Source organism: Rattus norvegicus, chromosome X (assembly GCF_021556685.1).
Source record: "Rattus norvegicus strain SHRSP/BbbUtx chromosome X, alternate assembly SHRSP_T2T, whole genome shotgun sequence".
NCBI lineage: Eukaryota > Metazoa > Chordata > Mammalia > Rodentia > Muridae > Rattus > Rattus norvegicus.
Window position 1 is genome coordinate 11,813,320 of NC_141554.1, and position 26,381 is coordinate 11,839,700.

The 26,381-nt window shown below is 37.4% G+C and overlaps 1 protein-coding gene across 2 annotated transcripts in view; it reads left to right on the top strand.

Annotated features, from left to right (window-relative positions):
• Efhc2 (EF-hand domain containing 2) overlaps positions 1-26,381 on the top strand; it is a 200,448-nt gene that overhangs the window by 81,191 nt on the left and 92,876 nt on the right. For both annotated transcript variants that reach the window (XM_087599492.1, NM_001106952.1), the window contains exons 4-8: positions 807-1,030; positions 4,096-4,347; positions 14,662-14,775; positions 16,471-16,609; positions 23,336-23,501. In XM_087599492.1, coding sequence (XP_087455618.1) covers positions 807-1,030; positions 4,096-4,347; positions 14,662-14,775; positions 16,471-16,609; positions 23,336-23,501 — 895 coding nt within the window. The remainder of the gene's footprint in view (positions 1-806; positions 1,031-4,095; positions 4,348-14,661; positions 14,776-16,470; positions 16,610-23,335; positions 23,502-26,381) is intronic.

The window sequence follows — 26,381 nt, forward strand, 5'->3', positions numbered from 1 at the left end:
CTCTTTCCTCTTGGGAATTGCAGCTTATTGAATTATTGCTTTGTCTCTACTATTAAGAGAATGAGCACTGTAGAACTAGCATTGGATATGGAAGATGGTGATGAAATCAAGAATCTCTGACTCAGAGTACTGGCTAAAACTATAAAGTCTTTAATAATCTTCATTTGTTGGATGTGATTGGGTGGATATAGGTAAAGGTACTGGAGGAAGAAGGAAGACTACATTTCTAGATAAACAAGGATTCTTTTGAACTTTCCAAGCAACCTAAAGTAATTCATGCTTACTGAAGCTGTAAATCCTAGTACTGGTACACAGAAGCTAAAGTTTGTTAGTTTTCTTGTTATTTTTGTTTTCTTTTGTTTTGTTTTAGCCTTTTGAGCCTTTAATGAACACTTTACTTTGGGGCCTTAATGCTTTGTTTAGTTGAATGTGTTGGGTTTCTGTAGTAACTGAAAGCAAGTCTATTTTTGTAGGACAGGTAGGTACATGACAGTGGCATTTTGCTTACCATTCTAACACTACCCCTCTTTTATATCCATTCCTGTCCTCTATTCTTTGTGGTTTATAAAAAACTTCCATAACAACACTTAGGAAATTCAAATGTCTTATCGTGCTGGTCAGAGAACTCTGGACCTTAAAAGTCTTTGCTCACTTTTACTTGAGTTTAAATGTATAATGTTGCTTCTTAGAAACAGCCGCTTGCTTGCCTTCTACCATGTCACAAGGAAGCATTCAAGGTTGTTGCTTACATATAACATAACTTCCTGCTAGCCAAATGACTAAAACTGCGTTTCATTTTTCCCCAGGTACTTCTATCAGGCGTCATCGGATTCCTTTTCCACCTCCTTATGATGATCAGTTTTATACTGTGTACGACTTCAATATCAACATAAGTGTTGTCTTCTATGGACGCACGTTCAAGATTTATGATTGTGATCCATTCACAAAAAACTTTCTGAGGAAAATAGGAATCAAATTGAATCCTCCAGGACAGCGTCCATTTGATCCCTACATGAAAATGCGGAGAGAGGTAAGAACAAATACATCTGTGACTTTTTGTCTTTAGAGAAAACCATAGTTATGAGGGTTGTCTTGTTCTTCTTGGATAGAAAGGAAGACCAAATGGTGGCCACAGAACAGGAATGATCCCCTTGTTTCCTTCCTCGCTGCTTTCCTTCACCTTCACCCTCCATTACTTTTGGGGAGCCTCCCTTCCAGCTGTAGAGTATTTTGTGATCTGTGTAGGTTGGATAATGTCTAGGAACCCACAATTAGTTTTGTGGTTACCAATATAATGTAAGTTGAGTCCACATTTCTTCTGCCTGTGTTTTCTGGTTTTAGTTCCCTGTTTCTGGTTGGGAAAAATATGTCTTCTGAACAACTGATTAAATAAATTGAACTTTGAAGATTCCCTTTCCTTCCTTCTTGGAACTTTGTAAACTTGGATGCTGGAATATTCTAGAAGAGTGAAGTAGCTGTGGTTTGCATTTCTCCCAGTTGAGTTTAAAATTTCATCTTACTGAACAAAAATTCAGTGATAATTGTTCTGCAGTTCTTTAAACTGATTACTTGACCCTAGTTTTCTTCTTTTCCAGAAGGCTCAGAATATACAAAAGAAGAATCATTGGTTAGGCCACAAACCTAGCCAGGCTCCTTATTGGGACTGGACTGGAAATTCTGGATTCTTACCTTAATTTCCATTATTATTATTTATTTCCCTTTGTATTTTTATTTTGTATTTATTTATTTACATATTCTTGAGACAAGGTTTTACTATAATGACATAGGCAAGTGTTGAATTCACTGTGTAACTCAGGCTGACCTTGAACTTACTGACCTCCTCCTGATTCTTAAATGTTGGGATTACAGATGTGGGCTACCACTCCTCACTATTTTTTGTTGTTGTTAATATAGAACTTCATGTAACCAAACATATAAGCGTTAAATGTACCTTGGAATGAGCCTTAACCTGCATCCAAACTACAATGTTGAACAGTTCCTTCTCCCCCCTTCCCTGACTTTTCTAATCAGTCCTTCTCTCTCCTCCAGGATAACCACTATTCTAATTGCTGTCTCAATAAGTTGGTTTTATCTGCTTTTTATTGTTTTCAAAACTCATAATTAATTTTGTTTCAGAATAACAAAATTTAAAATAAAATTCCCTTTGACTCTTTTTTTAATCTCTCATTAAAAGCTATATGTGACATCATTCCCCTGTACCTTCCTCTTAGCCTCAGCAAATTATTTTTTGCATATTTAGGCATATAATCCTACTGTGAAGTATATGTATTATTAGTCCTGGAATATCTAAGGTAAAATAACTTTGTATCAATGTAAAAGATTTTTCAGGTTTGGATTCATTTTTATGTTTATCATATGCCCTGAATGATAAGTACAGTCTTCTGAAGCCTCATAGAGAATCTGAAGGAAAAAGATCCTTATAAGTTAATGCTCCCAGCATATGACTATATGTATCCAACAGCAGTTATTGTTGTATGATAATGATTGTGAATGATGAAAAATTATATGAATCTCATATTATTCAACATACTGTCAGGTTTTATAGTCTTCTAAGGAAGAAAAAGTTGTGACAACAGTTGGAAGTAAATACCAAGGAAAAGGAAATGTTTTAATTATCTCCTTTTAGATTTTGGGAACCATTTTGGTATTTAAATGGGGCCAAAAACCCTCATCAATAAATATAGAAGTCTTTGGAAAATTAAGAGTTTAATAAGAGGCTTTTATATTGGGCTTTATGGATTTAGTTAAGTGTTTGCTGCTGCCTTGTTATGTAAAGTTAAACTATTTTGCTTAAACTGAACAAGATCTTAGTGGTATATGATTAATAATACATTATTAGCAATCTTATACATTAAAAGCATTTTAACTAATTAAAGCAGAGGTCCCATAATTTCACTTAAATATTAAGGATAAGTGTAGAATGCCGTCTAGAAGTATTTTTTGTTTTCCTCTTGAGATAAAATTGAAGCTAGACTACCCTGAATAAACACAAAAATTCAGGAATTTTGAGAACGATTATATAACTCATTTTTGGGATAATATTTCCCAAGTGAATCTTTCCTTACCTAACAATATCATTTGCTTATACCAGATAGAATAGAGGCAGCTATACTCTAAGACAGGGCTAAGAGGTTGCAAATTGAAGGAAAGATGATCCAAAACGACCATGGAACTCAATGCTTCTAGAGCATGCTGAGTCTTGCCAAATAGGGTTTCTGTGTGGAGTGGAAGTTCTCCATTTGCTCTGTTTGTATGTCCATTTCCTGGATATCTGAATTTTTTGAGCAAAATTAAACCATAAATATATTTCTTCCTCTTATCTTTGTACATACACACATGCACAAGCATGCATGCACACAGAGATGAGAGATTTCTGGTAGAAAGACAGATTTTTAAAATGAAAATACAATCAGTTTGGGATTTGGTTTATAAATTTTAAACAAGTACAGGTCAAATCTTAAATCAGTGCAACTCAGTGTTTGGAAAATGTGTATACCAAAGTAACCAATATGAAAAAAATGTCAAATGTTTGGGGCTGGGGATGTAGCTCACCCACAGAACATTTCCACAGAATGTATAAGACGCTGGGTTCAATTAGCATAGCAGAAAACAAAAAAGAAAATATACAGACTATTTCCCATAACAACAAAATATGCCTTTGTTCCCCTTTCTAGTCAAGTCTCCTGAAGTCACCCTTTCTTGTGATATCCCCTATACAGACACAATTACTGTTTTGGTTTCTGTCACCGTAGAGTAGGTTTGTTCATTTGTAATAAAATTAAGAATAAAATAAAGGCTTTGAGAAAAGTCAACTTCAAACATATCCCAGAAATATAGTTTAGCATGTTAAAATGTTGTTTAACAAAATATGAAAAATTTCTTAATATTTGCCTGTATCCTATAGGTTAAAACTGACTGTGAATTTGTATATCTGTATGTCATAGTATTTAGTTGAAAACTTTTAAAACAGGATGACAGAATAGTCTACAGAAAATAATCTTTATATTAACTGATTGTCTCCAAGATATGACTACATAAAGCCTGCTTTATTTCTGCCTCTTTTTCCACTTACAGACGTTAGAGTTTGTGGATCCTTTTCGTCCCTATCAGTCTTTTGACACCCTGAAACGATTCCTCCAGTATGATGGGAAGGTTTTGCGTTTCTTCTGCCTGTGGGATGATTCAGCCTCACTGTTTGGGGATCGTAGAGAATTTGTCCTTCATTACTTCCTTTGTGATGATACTATTGAAATCAGAGAAATACTGCCATCTAATTCGGGCCGGGATGCTATGTCATCATTCCTTCGGAGGAGTAAGCTTCCCAAGGTAAGCAGTTTTGAGTATGTTTTTGGGCCAAGAGACTTGAGTCATTATTTGGAATGGTGTGCGATGGCTCTGTGATGATACTTGCCATATGCTGCTTGGTTTAGTTAGGGTTTCTATTGCTGTGCTAAGATACTATGACTAAACGCCACTTGTAGGGGAAGGGACTTTTTGAGCTTATAGTTACACATCACAGTCCATCTCTGAGGGAAGTCAGAGCCAGAACTCATGCAGGGCAGGTACCTGGAGGTAGGAGCTGATGATACAGAAGTTATCCAGGAGTGCTGTTTACTCACTTGCTCTTCCTGGCTTATTCAGCACCCAGGGGTGGTTCTATCAACAGTGAGCTATGCATTTCTACATTGTCAAGCGACAAAATACCCCACAGACTAATTTTATGGAGGCATTTTCTTTTTTTATTAAATTATTGTGTTTATTTATATTCCAAATATTGACCCCCTTCTAGGCCCCATCTCCCAGAGTTCTTCATCTCCCCTTGCCTTTGCCTATGAGAGGATGCTCACCTACCCATCCCCTCACCCATCCATCCCACATCTCACCTTCCCACCTAACACCTCCTCCAGCATCCCCTTTCGTTGGGTCATCAAGTCTCTACAGGATTAGATGCATTCTCTCCCACTGAGGCCAGAAAAGGCAGTCTTCTGCTACATATGTGCTGGGGAGGGATGGGGGACATGGACTAGTCTATGTCTGCTCTTTGGTTGGTGGCTTAGTCTCCGGGAGCTCTGAAGGAGCTGGGTTAGTTGAGACTTTTGGTCTTCCTAGGGTGATGCTTTCCCCTTCAGTTCCTATAGTCCTTCCCCCAACTTCCATAGGAGTCACTGACCTCACTCCAACGACTTGCTGTAAGTATGTTTATCTGTCTCACATAGGAAGCCTAATATGACTTCTAGAACTAAGAGGTTGTAGAGACAATCTCCACTAGCACAATCCCCTGTTAGCAACATGTGAGTGCAAGTCTTCAGCCTTCTAGCCCAAAATTCACTGGCAGACTCTTGAAATGCAGATTTTGAAGGGCTGATCACCCTGTCTTGGCAGAGTTTATCAGTCAACTATTCTGCATAATTCGTCCTTTTCTGGACAGTATTAGTCTGCAGGTGAAGCAGGCAGTTTTGTCTAGTGACTGCCTAGCCACAAAGTATGGCCTCACCTAGAGGAAGAGATGTTCAAATTCTCTCTTAAATCCACCAAAGGGGAACTGTTAGGAGCAGATATGTCTCAACAAAAGATAAATAACTTTAAATCTCAAATTTTGTGGATTTCTGACGTTTTTTGAAATCCATCTACCTATATAAGACAATCTGTACTGTTGTCTTTATATCTTAATAGTAACTTGGAAGTCCTCTCACAAAGTCAGCAATATGTTTGCTATTTGGCCCTTAACTCACATGTGTAATCAACTCAGAAGTTCGTAATGACATCAATAGAAGGACTGGCTCTAAACCTTGTACTTTTAAACTTTTAACAAATACATTCTATACCAAAGCAAAGATATGATTTTAGCTTAGTTAACAAATGAGATTAGGACTGTATAACTCAATCTAGCCAATTCTTCCCTGTTAAATTACAATCAATTTTAATTTCCGCATTAAAAACAACTTTAGAATAACCACTTTCAGCCCCCCAAAGTTCAGGGAATTGGAGCGACAACTCCTCTATAACTTCTTCAAGCTGTACATGGGCGTTGAGATATCCTTTGGGGTAGGGGGTAGGAAGAATGAAGCAAATGCTGTACCTGATGTGTCCTGACTGGACCCAGCTGAAAGTCCTTGAGATCAGGAATCCAAGTAGGCACACTCTGTAAAATACAACTCTCAAGAAAAAAGTTTACAATCGAAATCTCTTTTTGTTTGATTCTCCTGAATTAATTTTTTCAGGCAGTCTACCTCTATCAAATCTGATCAGTATGACTCTGTGAGGTTTCCAGAGCCTAATCACACCTTTTAAAAACACAAAGACAAAATCTTTCTCCCAAATACTGTGTTCCTTAGTCTGAAACCAGAAAAGGTTGTATTTTGCACTCTCTCCAAGAGTAATAATAATAAAACTAATAATAAAAATAATAATAAAAATAATAATAATAAAACTCTTTAAAGTCACACCCATCATGAAGACTAAACAATTTTTTAAAAAGGGAGTAAGCTAAACAATGAGCCTGATAGGTTTTTGTACTCTATGATATCAGGAAATTAACCCAAAATTCCCGTGGAGCCCATGTTAAGAGAATACGATCTTCCTGTTGTGGTAAATATCAAAAGTAACCACAAACCCTCGCTAGCCGGCATCAACGAGCCATATGGCCTTTAGCAGGGTAATTCATGAGAAAACCAAATACTTTCTATCAATTCCAATATCAATAAGCAACATATCAAACCAGGACTTTAGCCCAAAATATCTCAATCTGTCAAGCTCTCTACTCGGAGCCACAGATTTTTCTTTAACCTTAATAACTTCTATAATATATGTCTGCATTCACTCTGCCTGGTGTTACAGACATTCATCACAACTCTCTACTTGGAGTTAGTGACTAATTTTTTCCTATCTAAGTTCTGAACTGTGGATGAAAATCCCCACCTGATTCAGGTAATCTCTTTACTCTCTACTTTCTAAAAACAAACTTAATCACCTTTTAATAATACCTGTAATTTAGAAGTAGCTTGTCTAACTAGGATTTCAATCCAAAATTCCTGTGGAGCCCACATTAAAAAGAATATGAGTGTCCTGAAAGACTTTCTAAACAACTTTCTTTAAAAAGCAGCTTTTAATCTCTAACTCTCTGAGCTGCCATTACTTATCACACAGCAGGGGACCTACAGCCTGCCAGCCCAGGTGTGAGAGATCACATGACTTAACATGGAGCTGGCCTCCTCTTAGAAAATAAAAACTTTCTCTCAACTCTTAGGATTACTAATGGATTCTTGCCCATCACATTGGTTCTCCATCCATTGTTGTAAAAAAAAAAAGTGTCTTTTAGCTTGCTCGGTCTAGCACCTCAGTGCCCCAAGATATCTTGGCGGAAACACATCCCAACTCCACGGTGGCCCAATGTCTCCTGCCACTGCACACTTTCCTACACTCAAACCATAACATAAAAGAACACATAACACAATACTCTTAGATCCAATTGATAATGTGTAAGTGCCCTCTTAAACGTACAGAGCCCGGTACCATCCATCCCTTGGGAACATTGATAACAACCTGTAAGTACACAGAGCGAGATCTTTAGGTCAGCCTCCCTTGTCCTGCCATGGCTTCTCTCTCTCCCCCCCTCCTGTCTCTTCTTTCTCAGGTCTTCAGTTCTATTCCATTGATCGACCTGCCTGTTTCTGAACCGATACCATGCAGTTTTTTTTTAAAAATTACTATTGCTGCTTTGTAATACATCTTGAGATTAGGGATGGTATTCCACCATAAGTTCTTTTATTATTGAAAATTGTTTTTACTACCCTGAATTTTTTGTTATGAAGTTGAGAATTGCTCTTTCCATGTCTGTGAAGAATTGTGTTGGAATTTTCTTCGGTGTTTCATTGAATCTGTAGATAGCTTTTGAGAAGACCATTTTTACTGTTAATCCCACCAATCCATGAGCTTGGGAGATCATTCCGTCTTGTGAAGTCTTCCATTTCTTTCTTCAGGGACTTGAAGTTCTTGTTATATAGATCTTCAACTTGCTTGGTTAGAATTACACCAAGGTATTTTATATCATTTGTGACTATCATGAAGGGTATTGTTTCCCTAATTTCTTTCTCAGCCTGTTTATCACTTGTATAAAGGAAGGCTACTGATTTGTTTGAGTTAATTTTATATCCAGCCACTTTTCTGAAGTTGTTTATCGGCTATAGGAGCTCTCTGGTAGAATTTTGGGGCTCACTTATGTATACTGTCGTATCATCCACAAAGAATGATACTTTGACTTCTTCCTTTGCAAATTGTATCTGCTTGATTTCCTTTTGTTGTCTAATTGCTCTGGCTAGAACCTCAAGTACTATATTAAATAGATAGGAAGAGAGTGGGCAGCCTTGTCTTGTCCCTGATTGTAGTGGGATTGCTTCAAGTTTCTCTTTTTAATTTAATTTGATGTTGGCTGGTGGTTTGCTGTGTATTGCTTTTAGTATGTTTAGGTATGTGACATGAATTCCTGATCTCCCCAAGAATTAAAAAATTCATTTAATAATTTTTTACAATCCAAATTTTATCCCCCTTCTGGTCCATCCTCCAACTTTTCCACATCTCATACCTCTTCCCCGAACCCTGTCTCCATGAGGATGTCCCTACACCCACTCCCATCCCCGACCTCACTAGACCTCTAAATTTTCTGGGACCTCCAGTTTCTTGGATGTTAAGTACATCTTCTCTGACTGATTCTAGACCCAGAAATCCTCTGCTGTATATGTGTTGGGGGCTTCATATCAGCTGGTATATGCTGCCTGGTTGGTGGTCCAGTGTCTGAGAGATCTTAGAGGTTGAGGTTAATCGAGACTGCTGGTACTCCTACAGGGTTATCATCCTCCTCAGCTTCTCCCAACTTTTCCCTAATTCAACCACAGGAGTCAGCAGCTTCTGCTTATTGATTGGGTGTAAATATCTGCATCTGACTTTTTCAGCTACTTATTGTGTCTCTCATGGCAGTCATGATAAGCCCCTTTTTGTGAGAACTCCATAGCCTCAGTAATAGTGTCAGGGCTAAGAATGGATACAGAAAATGTGGTTCATTTACAAAATGGAATACTACTCAGCTATTAAGAACAAGGACGGGCTGGGGATTTAGCTCAGTGGTAGAGCGCTTACCTAGGAAGCGCAAGGCCCTGGGTTCGGTCCCCAGCTCCGAAAAAAAGAACCCAAAAAAAAAAAAAAAAAAAAAAAAAAAAAGAACAAGGACATCCTGAGGTTGCAGACAAATGGATAGAACATCCTGAATGAGGTAACTCAGTCCCCAAAAGACATGCATGGTGTGTTCTCACTAATACGTGGATATTAGCCAAAAAAGTACAGACTACCCAGGATACAATCGACAGAACTTAAAAAAAAAGTTTACAAGCTGAAGGACCCAATCGAGGATGCCTCAATCCCACTTGGGAGGGAGAAGAAAGCAATCACAGGAGTGGGGAGTGAGGGACTTATGTGGGAAGGGGACAGGGAGGGGAAGAGGGGAACATGCTCAGGTATTGGGTGGGAAAACAGGACTGAAGTCCTTAGGACTAGCAGAAAGAATGGAAACAGGCAACCGCAGAAGGTAGAAGGTGGGGGGACCTTCCAGAATGTACCAGAGACTTAGGAGGTGAGAGACACAGGACTCAAAGAGAGGGACCTTAGATGGAATGCCCTGTAGTGGGGAGAGGGAGCTTAAAGAGCCCACCTCCAGCAGAAAGAGTAGGCATCAGTTGAGGGATGGGTTTGCCATTCCACAATCAAAAACTCTGACCCATAATTGTTACTGTCTGAAAGAACTGTAGGGACAAAAATGGAGAAAAACCTGAGGAAGCCAGGTCTAACAGTAGGCCCAAATTGGGATCCAGCTCCAAGACTTTTAATATGGAAAAATGTTGTATTTTGTTAAAGGCTTTTTTAAGCATCTAATAAGATGATCATGTGATTTTTTTTCTTTGAGATTGTTTATATAGTGGACTACACTGATGGATGTTTTTGTATATTGAACCATCGCTGTATCCCTACTTGATCATGGTGAATGATGGCTTTGATGTGTTCTTAAATTCAGTTTTGCGAGAATTTTACTAAGTATTTTTACATCAATATTCATAAGGGAAATTGGCCTGAAGTTCTCTTTCTTTGTTGAGTCTTCGTGTGGTTTAGGAGTCTGAGTAACTGTGGCTTCATAGAATGAATTAGAAATGTTCCTTCTGTTTTTATTTAGTGGAGTAGTTTGAGCAGTATTGATATTAGCTCTTCTTTGAAGGTCTGGTAGAATTCTGCACTAAATCTATCTGGCTCTGGGCCTTTTTTTTTTTTTTTTTTTTTTTTTTTGGTTGGGAGGACTTTATTGCTTTATTGACTGCTTCTATTTACTAGGGTGTTCCGAGACTCTTTAGATTGTTTACATGATCTTGATTTAACTTTGGTTCATTGTGTCTGTCTAGAAAAATCAAACGTTTCATCTACATTTTCCGGTTTTGTTGAGGATAGCCTTTTATAGTAAGACCTGATGATTTTTTTTATATTTCTTCAATTTCTGTTGTTATGTCTCCCTTTTCATTTCTGATTTTGTTAATTTGGATACCATTGTTGTATCCTTTATCTAGTTTGGTAAGGGTTTATCTATCTTGTTGATTTTTTTCAAAGAAACAGATCTTGATTTTGTTGATTCTCTGTATTGTTTTCTTTGTTTCTATCTGGTGGATTTCAGCCCTGAGTTTGACTATTTTCTGCCTTCTACTCCTCTTGTTTGCTTCTTCCTGTTCTGGAGCTTTTAGATGGGATGTTAAGTCACTCCTGTAGGATCTCTCCAATTTCTTTTTTTTTTTCAGGAGCTGGGGACTGAACCCAGGGTCTTGCGCTTCCTAGGCAAGCGCTCTACCACTGAGCTAAATCCTCAACCCCTCTCTCCAATTTCTTAATGAAGGCACTTATTGCTATATTTTCTTTTTAACACTGCTTTCATTGTGTCCAAGCTGTGCCTTCATTTTCATTGAATTCTAGAAACTCTTTAATTTATTTTTTCCCCAACCAAGTTATCATTGAGTAGAACATTGTTCAGCTTCCATGTGTATATGGGCTTTCTGTCATTTTTGTTGTTATTGAAGACCAGCCTTAGTCCATAATGGTCTGATAGGATGTATGGGATCATTTCAATCTTCTTGTATCTGTTGAGGCTTGTTTTGTGACTGATTATATGGTCAATTTTGGAGAAGGTTCCATGAGGTGCTGAGAAGAAGGTAAGTTCTTTCAGGGTGAAATGTTCTGTAGTATCTGTTAAACCCATTTGTTTTACAACTTCTGTTAGTTTCACTGTGCCTCTGTTTAGTTTATTTCAATGACCTGTTCATTGGTGAGAGTGGGTTATTGAAGTCTCCCACTATTACTGTGTGAGGTTCAATGTATGTGTTAAGCTTTAGTAAAGTTTCTTTTATGAATGTGGGTGCTCTTGCATTTGGGGAATAGATTTTCATAATTGAGGCTTCCCTTTAGTGGATTTTTCCCTGATGAGTATGAAGTGCCCTTCCATTTCTCTTTTGCCTACTTTTGGTTGAAACTGTACTTTGTTGGATATTATAGAATGGTGACTCCAGCTTGTTTCTTGGGACTGTTTGCTTAGAGAACTTCTTTTCTGCTCTTTACCCTGAGGTAGTGACTACCTTTGTTGCACAGATATGTTTCTTGCATGCAACATAATGCTGGATCCTATTTGTATATCCAGTCTGTCAGCTCTCTTAACGTATGTCTTTTTATTAGGTAATTGAGTCCACTGATGTTGAGCGATATTAAAGACCAATTATTGTTAGTTACTGTTATTTTTGTTGTTGGGATGGAGTTTTGTGTTTGTGTGTTTGTGTGTGTGTGTGTGTGTGTGTGTGTGTGTGTGTGTGAGAGAGAGAGAGAGAGAGAGAGAGAGAGAGAGAGAGAGAGAGAGATTCTCTTCGTTTAGGTCTGTGTTTTCTTGGATATGGTTATCCTTCTTGTGTTGGACTTTTGCTTCTAGTATCCTCTGTATTGCTGGATTAGTAGAAAGATATTGTTTAAATTTGGTTTTGTCATGGACTATCTTGGTTTCTCCATCTATGGTGACTGAGAGATTTACTAGGTATAGTAGCCTGGGCTGGCATCTGTGTTTCTCTTAGAGTCAGTATGACACCTGTCCAAGATCTTCTGAATTTTAGAGTCTCTGTTGAGAAAGCTGGTATAATTTTTGATAGGTCTGCCTTTTTAAGTTACTTGGCCTTTTTCCTTTACAGCTTTAAATATTCTTTCTTCATTCTGTACATTTATTGTTTTGATTATTATCTGGCAGGAGGATTTTCTTTTCTGGCACATTCAGAAGTATTTTCTTAATTGAGATTTCCTCTTCCCAAATCACCCTTGCTTATGTCAAATTGATAAATCAAACAAACAAGCCCCCCCCCCCAAAAAAAACCAAACTAGACATCACACTTTTGGCAAGTAAAAGAAAGGAAGATATGTAAGGGAAGGAACCTAGTTTTTGTTGAATTCACAACAAGCAGTATTATGAAATATGGGACTCTCTTGAAATTTATTGAAAAGTTTTGAGGTGAATGTTCAAAAGCTCCTATAGCCTACCAATGAGATTCCATGGTATTGATTCGGGTATGAACACACACACACACACACACACACACACACACACACACACACACACACCTGCTCACACATGTCAATATAATCATACATACTAGTATACTAGTATATGGGAAGGAGATAATCACAATTCCAAGTGTAGTGACTAGTCACCAAATAGCCAGTAACCAGTGACAGTATGACATTGGCATTTTCTTTAGTATGGAGAAGATTTGTCAGACTTGTTTCTACAAATAATGTCAGAATTTGAGAGGAAATGTAACTGGTACAGCAGGAATGACACATAGATAGGCCTGGATTAGAATTGTGGATTTGCCTTTTTATAGCCATGTAAGCATGGACATGCCACTCTTGCTCTTTGAACACACATTTCCACATCTTTAAAATGTAGTTAACAGCTCCCGTAATTAGACAGGGTAAATGAGATGTTATAGTAAGAGCCACTATTTGAATCCCCATTTATTAATACCTATCAGGTTACAGAGAAGCAAAGTTCCTTTTCACAGGTCTATTTTGTGTTTTATTTTTAATTTGGTTAAAATATTTAAACCTCTTTCTTACTGTTTCTGAAAAGGTTATCAGGGGCACTCATTTTTATGCAAACAACCGCCGGCCATTCAATCCTCACAGGAGACTCTCCCAGATTCTCTGTTTTCTGCCAGAAGTCCTGCTGTGTTGCTTCTAGGCTGTGGAGGGGGAGGTAGAATTTATTCCTCAGGGAGCTCTAGAATATGCACAAGAGGCCACCAGGAGGTATCTGGGAAATCTGTTTATAGAATGTCTTTGAAAAATAGGTTAAACAGGAAATAATGATGCACCTGTCATTTGCAATATATCTTCCCATCAATTGCTTCATTTTATTTATTTATTCAACAGCTATTTATTGAGTTGTGTGCAGCCTCTTGAGCTACAATGGAAAAGAAAATGTCTTGTGTCCTGCTTTGTGGAGTATAGATTCCCACGGGGATGGGAGTGTGGGTGGGGTAAGATGCAGAAGGGATGGGTATATGCTGGATACTCAAAGCAAGGAATATATTGCTGAGGTGAGAGGGTTGCAGAAGCTGTAGTTCTGAGAGCAAGCCAGGCTGCCAGATGTACTCCATTTCCTGAGCTTAGGACTAGATGGCAGATAGAACAAAGGCAGATAGTGAGGGCCACCAATTCTTCCTTGAGGATGTTTGCAGTTTAGGAAATAGTAAAGATACCTGTTTGCACAATTGGAGAAATACTGAAAGAGTCTTAAGCCCATGGTGTATTGTAACTGTTGGCCTTGTCACCCATGCCCAGTTTGCAAAAGCAATGACTCTGAGACTTCTTATATATGAATAAATGCCTAGGACAAAAGCCTTGAAAAATTCTCTGACTAGCTTATAAGTATAACTTAATCATCCTGTAATTCTATTCTAAGTTCTGCCATGTATCTAGATACCTGGTCCTCAGTAGTTTGCTGCTGTCTCCATCAGTGTTCCATGATGAATTCTTCCCAGTGCTTGTTTCATCATAGAAATCCGGTCTCTTGCTCTACCAGATGTCCCACCTTCTAATCCTGCTTCATCTCATTGGCCAAAGGCTTTTATATTGACAGATGAAACTTCCATACATTGTACAAAAGATTCCCTCCACAGTGTATGAGGAACTAAGCAGATGACTACTTGTATTCTTGAAGCCTGGGTGTGGTGACAAAAGTCTATAAACTCAGCAGGTGGGAGTTATCAGAGGAAGATCAGAAGGAAGATCCTGAACTACATGAGTCTGAGTATAAGCTGAGTATACACTCTTTTGTATAAGACCTTGTCTCAGAAACTAAAACAAAGGAGCAAAAATGCTGAAAACCTATAGAATGGAAGTGTTGGAGGAAAAATGTGCTTTTACCAGAGCTGTGAAGGATGTGTAGCAACAGAACAGGAGCTGTATGGCTTCTTGCAGATGTTAGGGATGAACCATGCAATGCACACTTCTAGAATCTATTTTGAGACTGTTCCATCTCTGTCATGGAGACAGATAACATGTTTTGGTTTTATCTTACAGTTTGGCCCACCTGGAATCTACCAACCGGGCCAGATAACAGATCGAGCAGTTCTCAATGTGTATGGGGGCTTGTCAGAATGGCGAGCAGATGGCTACCTGTTGGATAAATACCAGGTGAGGATCCTGGTGTTTTTTTTTTTTTTTGCTTTAATTATATTTATTTCCATTAGCTATATAGAAATGTACATTTTTTTTATACAATGCTAGGACATTGTGCTATTTCGGTACATACCTACAGGGTACAATTAAGTTAAACATATCTGTTCTATTTTAATTATAATGAACCACATATATAAAATGGGAATATGTTTATGAGAGATTGAGTAGAAGTTAAAGAAAGTTGAATTTTCAAAGTAAAGATTACAGAAACTATTTTTCTATGTATCAACATCCTGTGTTTCATGTGGCCCATGTTTACACTGTGCATATCTTAACTTTTTTAAAATTTTTATTGAAAATGGAACTTTTTCCTCACATAATATATCCTGTTATGGGTTTCCCTTCCTTTTTTTTTTTTATTAACTTGAGTATTTCTTATATACATTTCGAGTGTTATTCCCTTTCCCGCTATCCAGGCAAACATCCCCCTCCCCCCTCCCCTTCCTTATTGGTGTTCCCCTCCCCATCCTCCCCCCATTGCCGCCCTCCCCCCAACAATCTAGTTCACTGGGGGTTCAGTCTTAGCAGGACCCAGGGCTTCCCCTTCCACTGGTGCTCTTACTAGGATATTCATTGCTACCTATGAGGTCAGAGTCCAGGGTCAGTCCATGTATAGTCTTTAGGTAGTGGCTTAGTCCCTGGAAGCTCTGGTTGCTTGGCATTGTTGTACATATGGAATAGAGCAGCAAAGATTAAAACAGACACAGAAGGAACACCCATTCAGAGCCTGCCCCACATGTGGCCCATGCATATACAGCCATCCAATTAGACAAGATGGATGAAGCAAAGAAGTGCAGGCCGACAGGAGCCGGATGTAGATCGCTCCTGAGAGACACAGCCAGAATACAGCAAATACAGAGGCGAATGCCAGCAGCAAACCACTGAATTGAGAATAGGACCCCCGTTGAAGGAATCAGAGAAAGAACTGGAAGAGCTTGAAGGGGATCCTGGTGTTTTACTACTGATTTCTAATGAGACTTTTGAGAACCCTGGATATTGGGGTAAATTGTATATTCTTGCCTTCTGAGCTGGTGAATACAACCAAGAAATACAGAAACATATACATTTTATTGCCATTTGTCCATAGTAAACATATTTAAATGCGCATAGAAATATATGCCTTGTGTTGCTTGTGCCAGTACTACAATGTTCAAATAACACTTAGATAGGCTGACAGTATAGCTGAGTGGAGAATATGCTTACTGTACAAATGTGAAGAGCTAAATATAATCACCTTACCCAAAACATACACAAATTCATACACAGTAATGTTCATCTGTAATCCCAATGTTCCTGTGGATGATATAGAAAGGTGAGGAAGGGGGATCCTCAGCCATTCAAAGGTTAACTGGTCTGGCATACACAGTGCCTAACAGCAAAGAGAACCTATCTCAAATGAAATGGCAGGTAAGTATCAACATATCCACAATCTGTGGCACATGTGAATCTATACTCAACATGAACCATACCCATACATACACAACACATACCATACACACATGTACACAAGAAGGATAAAAATTAATTCAATTTTAAAATTTAATTATAAATGATATAATTAAGCTTTTTAAAAAGTTCATTTCTTGCAAAAAGGCATGTAGTTCTTGGGCAGATCCATAGGGTCAATGCTGTTTTCCTCTGTTTTATCAGCTAGGAAAAATAGAGCAAGACTTTTACACAGACCAGGACCTGTCTATAGGTGCCACGATTAATGTCTGGGGAAGAAAAGTCCTCCTCTGTGACTGCGATGAGTTTACCAAGACCTATTATAAGACAAAGTATGGAGTTGGTAAGTGATATTCAAATACTGGTAAGAAAATATTTTTAATACTTTGGCTGCTTTATTCCCTAGTTAAGATTTTACTTTTGTTCTCGTCACATTACTAAAAACAAGCTTCTATGAGCAGACTCATTATCTCCATGTTAGTGGAAAGGAAACTGAGGCCCACTAAGCTCAGTCTTCCAATTATGCAATAGAGAGAAAGAGCCAAGAATTAAATTACCTCATGTTAGAGGCTTCCATTTCCCCTGTAGCCTTTTTTTGCTATAGTACTCAGTATTCTGGAAGGACACTTGAACTAGAAATATTAAATCTCTTCATTTAATTTTTGCTGACCACAATGGATGACACTCAACTTGAGTTCTCTAGGGAAATCTCTTGTGTACCAGTTAGCTTTGCATTTCCTGGTGAGGTCTAGCTAGGTTTCCTGTTTGTCTTTTCATAGGTATTCATTCCATTCTAGGCAAGTAAATGCAGTTTAGTAAGAACTAGTGATTTATTTAGTACCCATTTTGTGTAGGTCAGTACAGTAGGCTAGGTTTATAGACTAGAAAAGGGAATCTGGAACCTGTAGCATATTCCACAATATGAGAGTCTAGAAGCAAGCTGAGGATGTGCTATAAAAACCTTCCAAACCTTCATTTGTTAAACTCCCACTCTCAGTCTCTTGAAGTTCTGCCAGTCAGCTCTACCCACTTCCTAAGCTTTGTCTCTACCCATGGTCCACTGGTCTGCTGTTGTGGGAATAGATAGGATTTACCAGGGTAGGGTTTAGAATGAGTGTGATGGTACCTAGTCTTCTATATAATCTTCCTTCAGTATTTGCAGCAAATTGTTACTAGCCCTTCCTCTATACCTACATGATGCCTAATGTTCTTACATGAAATGATTTGTTTTTGCAAAAAACCCTATACATACCCTTATGTATTCACTCATTCATTTGAGACAGAGTCTAATCATATTGCTTAGTCTGGTCTTGAACTTGTAATCCTTTTATCTTAGCCTCCCATGTAACTTGAGTAACAATCAGGTTATGGTGCCTTCCTATTTTAAATCAGTTTTTATATTACTTGTGATATCTAATTTAACATAAGTGTAATGCTAATAGTTGTATTATTTAGGAAAAATGACAGGAAAAGCGTGCATACATGATCAATATTGATACAGTGCTTTTAAAAATCTATGGTGAGCTGAATTTGAGCATGTGTACTTTGCTTACATGGAGGATTGATGGATACTTCTGTGAACTGTGGCATATTTACTTAAACATGCTCTGTGAGTGGTAAGATGAAACTGAACAACTATAGCTCCTTAAAAATAAGATGCTTGGATATTTTGCTTCATTTTGACACATTTTTGTTTCATTTATTTTTTTTTTTTTGGTTTTGATTTTGTGTTTGTGGGAGGGTTGTTCTGTTGTTTTTGGAGAGAAGGACTAGAATATAAAGTTAGGTGGGTGGGGAGGTGAGAAGGATCTGGGAGGAGCTGGAGGAGGGGAAAACATGGACAAAAATATTATATGAAAAAATTATAAAATACCCAGGATGCCTTGTGTCTAGAATAAGAGGAGGCCTGCCTGCCTGCCTGCCTGCCTACCTTGCATGTGTTTGCCCTGAACATAATAGATCTCCTGGGAAGTTATATCCTGAAGGAAGTTACATAAAGAACACTAAAGTATTAGAATAAAAAGGACTTCCAGTTTTACTAAGAGAATTTGTTCTAACACATCTACATTCTAGATTCATAAACATGTCTAGATTTGACAAGAGTCAGTTTGGTGGCTGGCATCTCACTTTAATATCTAAAATTGATTGTTTTAGTGGACACAGTTGAACATATTTATTTCAAGGGTCACAAAAAAATTATCCAGGAGTGTGCAGGTGGCAACTGCTCTAGAGAAATTTCTAGTGGACCATAAATCATCAGGGAGGAGAATTTGCCCTTAATAAATATAGGTATCTGTTTAGAATCAGTACACCTTCAGTGAAGATTGGAAATTGGAAATTGGCTCACTGAAAACCATTAAAAACACCTGAAGATTACTTTCATTTAAGGATGTGCTAGAAGACTGACAGTACTGTAACAATTCCAAAACAGCATATGATTTTCTAAACAGCTAGTTCAACATTTGGCTGATGTTTGTCTGCTTAATTTTGAGACTACCATATTTGCTTTAGGGAAAAAGTAATGCTGTAGTGAAGTGTCTTAGTAGACTCTCCAGTGAATTGTCTGATGAAATGTGACTTCTCTGGTGTGGTATGCCCTAAAATGAGCTGTCCTGGGTATATGTATCTGCTTCAAATGTCCTGTAGTCTGTTTGTTCCAGTTATACTGTCCTAGTGTTTAGTTTCCTTTCATCCATTTCCTTTGCTCCCTCTGTAGATTTTATTATATTACATAAAAATATACTTTGTGCCTTTAAAGTCAATATAACAGCATATTTTATGAAAATTAATGCAAATACAAAATTAGGATTCATTTTGTAGTCTCACTGACTTTTTTTAAACACTTTTCACAGCATGTTAAAATGTTCTGTTTAACAAATACCATTACACAACATTTTTTTCAAGTTGTAATATAACACTTAATGTTGCATGTGACTGTAGATTATATCCATGGCAGAATCTAGAGAAGTGGATTGATACTCTCTAATAACCTTTACATTTGCTTTCTCTGGTTTTTGTGAAGTTAAATGAATATATTTCATGCTACTTAAATATAGTTATTTCTGACACTTAAAAATTAAAGAAGTGATCTTCAGTTTTCTTCATTAGTAGCTATGACATGTTGATAAAAGTATTTATAAGGATGAAAAACTTCTCTGTGTACTGTAACAGTTGACAAAACATTAAAAATCAAATTTAATGAATAATCTGTTCAGTATTAATATGATGGTAAGGATGATAATTTTTCTTATAATTCATGTGGTCTTAAAAGTTAATAAGAAGGAATTTTATACATTGTTTTTAGGATTATTGAAATCCAAACCAGAACAAAATGACAAAATGTCGCTAGTAATTGTGATCCTAGAAGAAAGCAGAGGGGAGGGAAGGGGAGAGGGGAGGGTCATTGTTGGTGGGTGCATCTGTGTGTGGAGGCAAGTGATTGATGTTAGGTGTCTTCTTCCCGGGCTCTCCACCTTACTTTTGAGACACAGACTCTCACTGCACCTGAACTTTGCATGGATACCTTTTGTATTTGTGTAGAAGTATAAGGCTTGATAGAATTCTGAAAAACATTTGAACCTCTTTATGAGAGGCAGTCCCTTAGAAAAATGAGATTCTTTCATTTATTTTAGGACTCCAAGGGAGATGTCTTATCCAGGGTAACTCCTTTATCAACCAGTGTGGCTGTCTTGCTGCTGGTAGCTTGCCTGTTAGGATGGAGTAGTAGTTCATTTCCTCATTGTTGATGAGGACAATAACAGATTGCAAGGCAGAAGTCTGCTGCTCTTTCTTATATATGAAGATTTCAAAGGCTTCTAGATTGTCTTTCTTGTGCTAAGAATTTTAACAGTTCTTATCTAGGAATGTATGCCTTAGGTTATTTATTAATAAGATTTTTATAATTTCTACTCTCTTTTCTCTACACTGTTTCCCTTTTCTCTTTTGTCTCCATTCCATTCTCTAACACTGTTGCTATGTAGTTCTGGCTGAGTTGGTACTCCCTATGTAATACAAACTAGCCATACATAAATTTAGGGCAACTTCCTGGCTCAGCCTCCCAATACTGGGATTTACAGGCATATAACACTATACCCAATTTATAGGAATATTTTCTAATCATTGATTTTTGTGATGTGCAAAACCAAAGCAGTAACATAAGCATTTATTCTTAATGGTTTTGAATATTTATATTGAGATTAAAGTAGGACAAACATTTTAAGGTGTCTTTCATTTTCAACAATCAATTCTGGCACTCTCTGAATTCTCAGGACTCCAAAGCAGGAGGAGGAAGAGGACATGGCAGAAAAAAAGTCAGTGATCACTTAAGGAGATTGTAACAACAAAAACAGAACTGGTTTATGGTTTTATCACATATGGCCTTGATGGACTTCACAGGTTTACATCCCCTCAGCCACCCATAGAGTTAATGAGGATGGTTGCAGACTAGAACTTACTTTGTGTTTTGGCACTATATAATTTCACTAATCGTTTAACCTAAATATTGACTACAAGAAGTGATGGATTTCCTTTGAAGCTAAGGATGATTTTATAGTTTTCAAGGTTCTTCCTTTATAGGGGTCCTAGTCCAAAGCTCTGGCCTATTTTTGTCTTCATAATCTAGCATTCTTTGGTTTGAAGCATTTTTTAAAGTTATGCAAGCTTCAGATTTCCTAAAGTGTGGCTCCATCTGTAGGTTATTAGATCATACAAGGTGAACTTTGAGGAAATTAATTGGTCACATTCCCAAATAATGCTTCCACCTGAGATGGCAAGTAGAATCATTAGACTCAATTTCTATATACAGTCTCTGCATTTTGTTACAGTCTAGTCAGTCATGGTTAGGCATTCACATCACATATGTGTACAAGTCATTTGGAATTAGAGAAATCAGTATATTTGGAAGACATGAGTGTTTCGGTATCTACCCAAAAACCCGCCCCAAAATATAGAATATATTTGTGGAGATGCTTTGTACAAAAGCATGCACCTTTTAATTTGCTCAATATTTCTGAATACCTGAAATAGGCAGGGTAGATGGGGTGATGGAAACCCAGTGACAGCCAACTTATCATTCACATATGATTCTGTGGCTTTGTGAACTTATGTGAGCTATCCTGGGAGCTGTGTCTTACGGTTGAACCTTGAGCCAGGGTTTCCAAAACGGGTCTATATGATGTTAGAAAAGTCAAGGGTTAGGCAGTAGAAGAGTTCTCGGTTTTTATACACTAGATGGCGCTGTGGGTGCAGAGGAAAGCTCTAAATTGGCTCTTGAATCTGTTGCAAAAATTAGGTAGTTAAGAAAACAATACCATGTTTCAGACTAGTAATGAAGGCTGGAGAATATATTCTTAATGACTTTGTGATTAAGAATCACCATTTTTGGCTAGTGCACTCAGAATAGGGTGTAGAATTGTATGTGTATGCCCCCTGTTGGAAGAAATTGCTCAGGCCCCAATTGATTTTCTGATTATATAAAGCTTTCTTGCCATTTCTGTGATCCTTGCACTAGAACAAAGGTAGCAGACAGCAGTGATTTTGATGTAATGGTGAGCAAGGATAGAGTCTACTGCAATTTAACTTTGAAAATTTGAGCTTTTCTCTTATTACTAAGATGTCTCTTTAATTGCAAAGTGAGCAATAAGAGAGGATCTGGAGACTGTGTACGGATACTGCTTTTCCCCTTTCACCCAGCCAGGGACAAAGATTTGATGGCAGTTCCTTTGTCAACATGTCTGCTGTGAGCAATTTCTGTTAAGATGGAACAATATTCTTCTGAGAATTGTGCTTCAAGAAACCACACACAAAGGCAACTAGGAAATCTAAGAAAAGTTGAATGATGAAAATGTTTTCAAATTGGAATTAGAAATGGCTTCACACTCTTGGCATTTTGATGAATTAAAAGATGCACTTCAATTGTAGAATTAGACTGTATTACACGACAAATTGATGGGTATTTATTTTTCTAATGGTGTACCAAAATATGGATCCTTTCTTCTATTAGAAGTTTGATCATGGAAAATAAAAGAAAATATTTATATTTGTAGAACTCGTTTTGTTCACAACTGAAACTATCAAGTATGGGAAAGACATAGAAAGTGTCTGTGTGTTTCAGCTTTGTTTTAGGAGATGCTCTAGAACCTCCTTGGCTGTTTGTGGTGAGTCATACACAATGACTTGGTTAGATGGGGTTAGTATGATATTCGTTCTAAAAAGCACAGTTGCTTCTTAGAGAGTACATAGCCCCATAAATGATTAGCTAAGGACTTCTACAGGTATTAAAAGTATGTTCCTACCTCTCCTTACACCTGATAAGGAAAAAATAAAGTGAACAGTATTGATCCCATCACACTTGCTTGGAGAGTGGAAGCAACTGGGGAGCCTTAACTCTTTGGGTTTTTGCTTCATTACAGCTACAGTCGCAGTTTTATCTGGAGCAATAACATGAATGACCTGGAGCAGTGGCTGGTGACAGGAGGGGATTTTTATTTTTCTGTTAGATTTTTAATAGACACTGAAGTACAGTGTTTGGGGGTGAATTAGGGATAAGGAAGAGAGCTTAAAAATGGATCCAAGGAGGAGCTGCTGGCTAATTGGTCAAGTTAAAAGGGAAGCAGTCAGAAGTCAGTCCTATTTGGAAAATAATTTTTATCAGAGAGTGTTGACTGAAGATCAGAAAAGGCCAAATTACAGGTGAAAATATGGAATCGATGGCATGTTTCAAGTTTGAGTTTCATATCATTGGAAAAACTCAAGAGAAGAACAAAATAATATTCAGAAACAGGGATGTAAGGTCAAAAACATTAATAAGAAAAACATTAATATTTACTTATTTGACAAAGATTTTCTCCCTTTTTCTCTTTTGAACCAATGACTATTAAGTGAGCTCTGTGGTTTTTATAAAGATGATTGAAACCAACTCTCATAGGATTTTACTGTGTTTTGTTTGAAAAAGTTTAAATAGTCTACAAAATCTCCATGTTCATCTTGAAATAATAACAGACTTTTCAAAACAACTATAATCACAGGGCAAAAAAATATTGATGTTTTGTTTGCCTATGTTTTGTTGTAGATAACTTTACGCCTATTTCATGCAAGCCTCCTCCTCTTCCAAAAATAAAAAGGAAATACCCACCTTACACTGGCTTTGGGTCTGAAGAGGATTCTTTCCGCTCCTGTGTGAGCCTCAAGCCCACACCTCATCGGAAGAACTTCAGAAAATTCATGGAACTAGACAGGTGCCTAAGGGGACCCTGATTATAGTCCTGTCTTTTACAAAAGTGTTTGTAATTTATGATATAGCCCTCTTGTTGCAAGAGCTTACACAACTCATCTGATTTTGAGTTCAGGGACAAGTTACTATAGCTTTCTAATAAGGTTGACGAATCCACAGGTATTGCCAGCTTCTTGCTTGAGTACTTAGTTTGATGTGTTATTTGGAGAACTATAAAGCCATATCATGCTCTGCCTGTTGACTTTCCATTTCTATTTGCCTGTCTGTCTTTCTGTCTCTTGAGGAAATAATGCAGAGGAGGAATCAACAGATTTCAAGGGTCAGAGGATGCATACTTTTGGATTTGTAAGCCACATAGCCTTCATTATAGCTGCTCAGAATGACATTATAGTGTGAAAGCTACATGGACAGAATGTAAACACATGTGTAACTATATTCCAATAAAACATTTTATGGACATTGACATTTGAATACCATAAAACTTTTATATATTGCAATGTATTATTCCTTTGATATTTTTCTTTTCAATCATGTAAAAGTGTACAAACCACACTTAGCTCAAAGGCATACAAACAGGTGGCCAGCTGGATCTGTCTCACAGATTCGGGTTTGCCAACCACCGCTAGAGAGATTTCAGTGGTTTATAAGTGTTTTTCAACTTACAATTTTAGAAAACTCAAGTTCCTTTGAGGCTTGGTTTGAGTTCAGTAGGAGTAAACTGCTTATATTGCTGAATGTACTTACAAAAGACAGATTTTCCAAAGTATCCCTAATATACATGAGCCACAATCTGCTCCTGAATTGTACATGGGGAACATGAGCACTGGCTATGGATACCTTTTGGTTCTTCAGGATGAGCAGGTCTTGCATAAAAAAAAAAGTCAGGGAAAAATTGTAGGGAAATGTTGCAGATGCTTGAATAGGATGTAAACTAAAAATTGTGTTTCTAAGTCACAGAGATTATTGGTTGAGAGATGCTGGGAGGGAATGATAAAGGGAACATATATTAAGATTCGAAGAACAAAAAGCATACTGAATTTGGTCAAACTGAATGTGGTCCTATGCTGTTGTCACAAATTTGAAGGAAAGGGAACAAACTGTTATGCTCTGTCTATAAAAATGGTTTAACTGCTTGCCTATGAATTGTATGGGATGTGGGAAGGTATGCCTTTGCTGTGGCATGATGTCATTTGTCTTTCAAGAAATCAGTTTATTTTAAAAACTTCATTTTTAAAAAAAATTTAAATTCTTTGCTTTTTAAAATGTGGTCCTCATACTTGATAACATGTTAATTCTTGTGCTTCCTTCTTGTTGGACTGAGAACAAAATGGTGCGGTGAGACCCAGCAATCTCTTTTCATAGTCATCATGGGGAATTGTGAGGCATACTGGTGTTTGAGAATCAACTGATTTTTTTACATTTAAGAAGGCCATCTACATGTCAGTGTCGTCTTGTTGATAACAGTATTCTGGTTAGGTTCTGGGGTAGACTTCGATGGACTCTCTTTCAGTAACTACTATTTTTAAGGGCCACCTGGAGGATATGGGCAGGAAGAATGTCCCTATTGTAAAAGGACACGGAAGTTTTCTTATAGCTAAATAAAGTGAAATATTATCCAGGGTGTTACTTCTGGAACTCAGAGAGAAATAGTTCTTTGTGTGTAGTTGACTTAGTTTTTCTGTCTGCTCTTTAAAGTTGTCTTCAGGACCCTGACTACAAATAGAATTATACATGTAAGTAATACTGTTGTGTTTGGAGGACAGGTATATAGGCACACATGTCTCTAATTTCATTTCTTTTTGTCCACCACTTGTTTTGTGTCAGGAATATACTTTCTTCAAGCTCCCCCTACACAGTGATCTTGTTTCCATGGTAACTGGCACAAACTGGCTTCACAGGACTAAAGTACTTTGTTCTCTGTATGCCCACAATACTCTGTCGAATATTCTTGTAATAATAATAGTACTAGTGATGACAAGCAGTTAGTGGTTTGCTGCGCATTAACTACTTTTATAAAATCTGATTTCCTAAAATCCCTTAAGACACCTTAGAAGAAAGCAGGTTATATTCTTGCACCTATTCTTCAAAAGAGGAAAACCAGACTGCAAGAACTCTGCAACTTGTCCAAGCTCATAGCTAGTTTTTAGTTTAGCTAGGAATTAAATCCAGGGAAATGCTACTTCTAGAGTAAATTCTTACTTATTACATGACTTGATGATTACTCACATATGTAATATATGAGTTCCTCCAGACTAAGAACTACTTGAAGTAAGATACTGGCAAATATTTCACCTAATAAGAAAAGGTACAGATGAATAAGTATAGTGGTAGGGAAAATGTTTGCTAATCATGTTCTTTTAAAAAATATGTCTACCGTATCAGTGTTTTGTTGCATGTAATGTATGTCTACAACATTCATGCATGGTGCTGTTAGATTTCAGAGAATGGCATCAGATATTCTGGAACTGAAGGTGTAGGTAGTTGTGAGCTGCTATGTGGGTGCTAGGAACTGGACCTTGGTCTTCTTCAAAAGAAACAAGTGCTTAACCATCTGTCCAGCCCCACTAAGCCAGTTTATAGTGATGGGCCAAAGTAAAAGGAACAAAACAGGTAACTTCTTAACAGGAAAGTTAGCATCCCATAGTTCAGCTTTTCTGACCATATAGCTTCCAAAAGTCATTGTTTTTAATAATAATATCAATATCAATATTTTACTGCTTTCAAATCTTATCCATCTATTGTTTCCACAAACCACCCCCTTAATTTTTCTATTATTACTAAAACTGAGTCTTTATATAAAGACTGTGTATCTCTAGATAAGTGGTTCCCAATCTAAGGGGTCACAGGGGTCAAAGATATTTATATTGCGATTCCTAACAGCAGC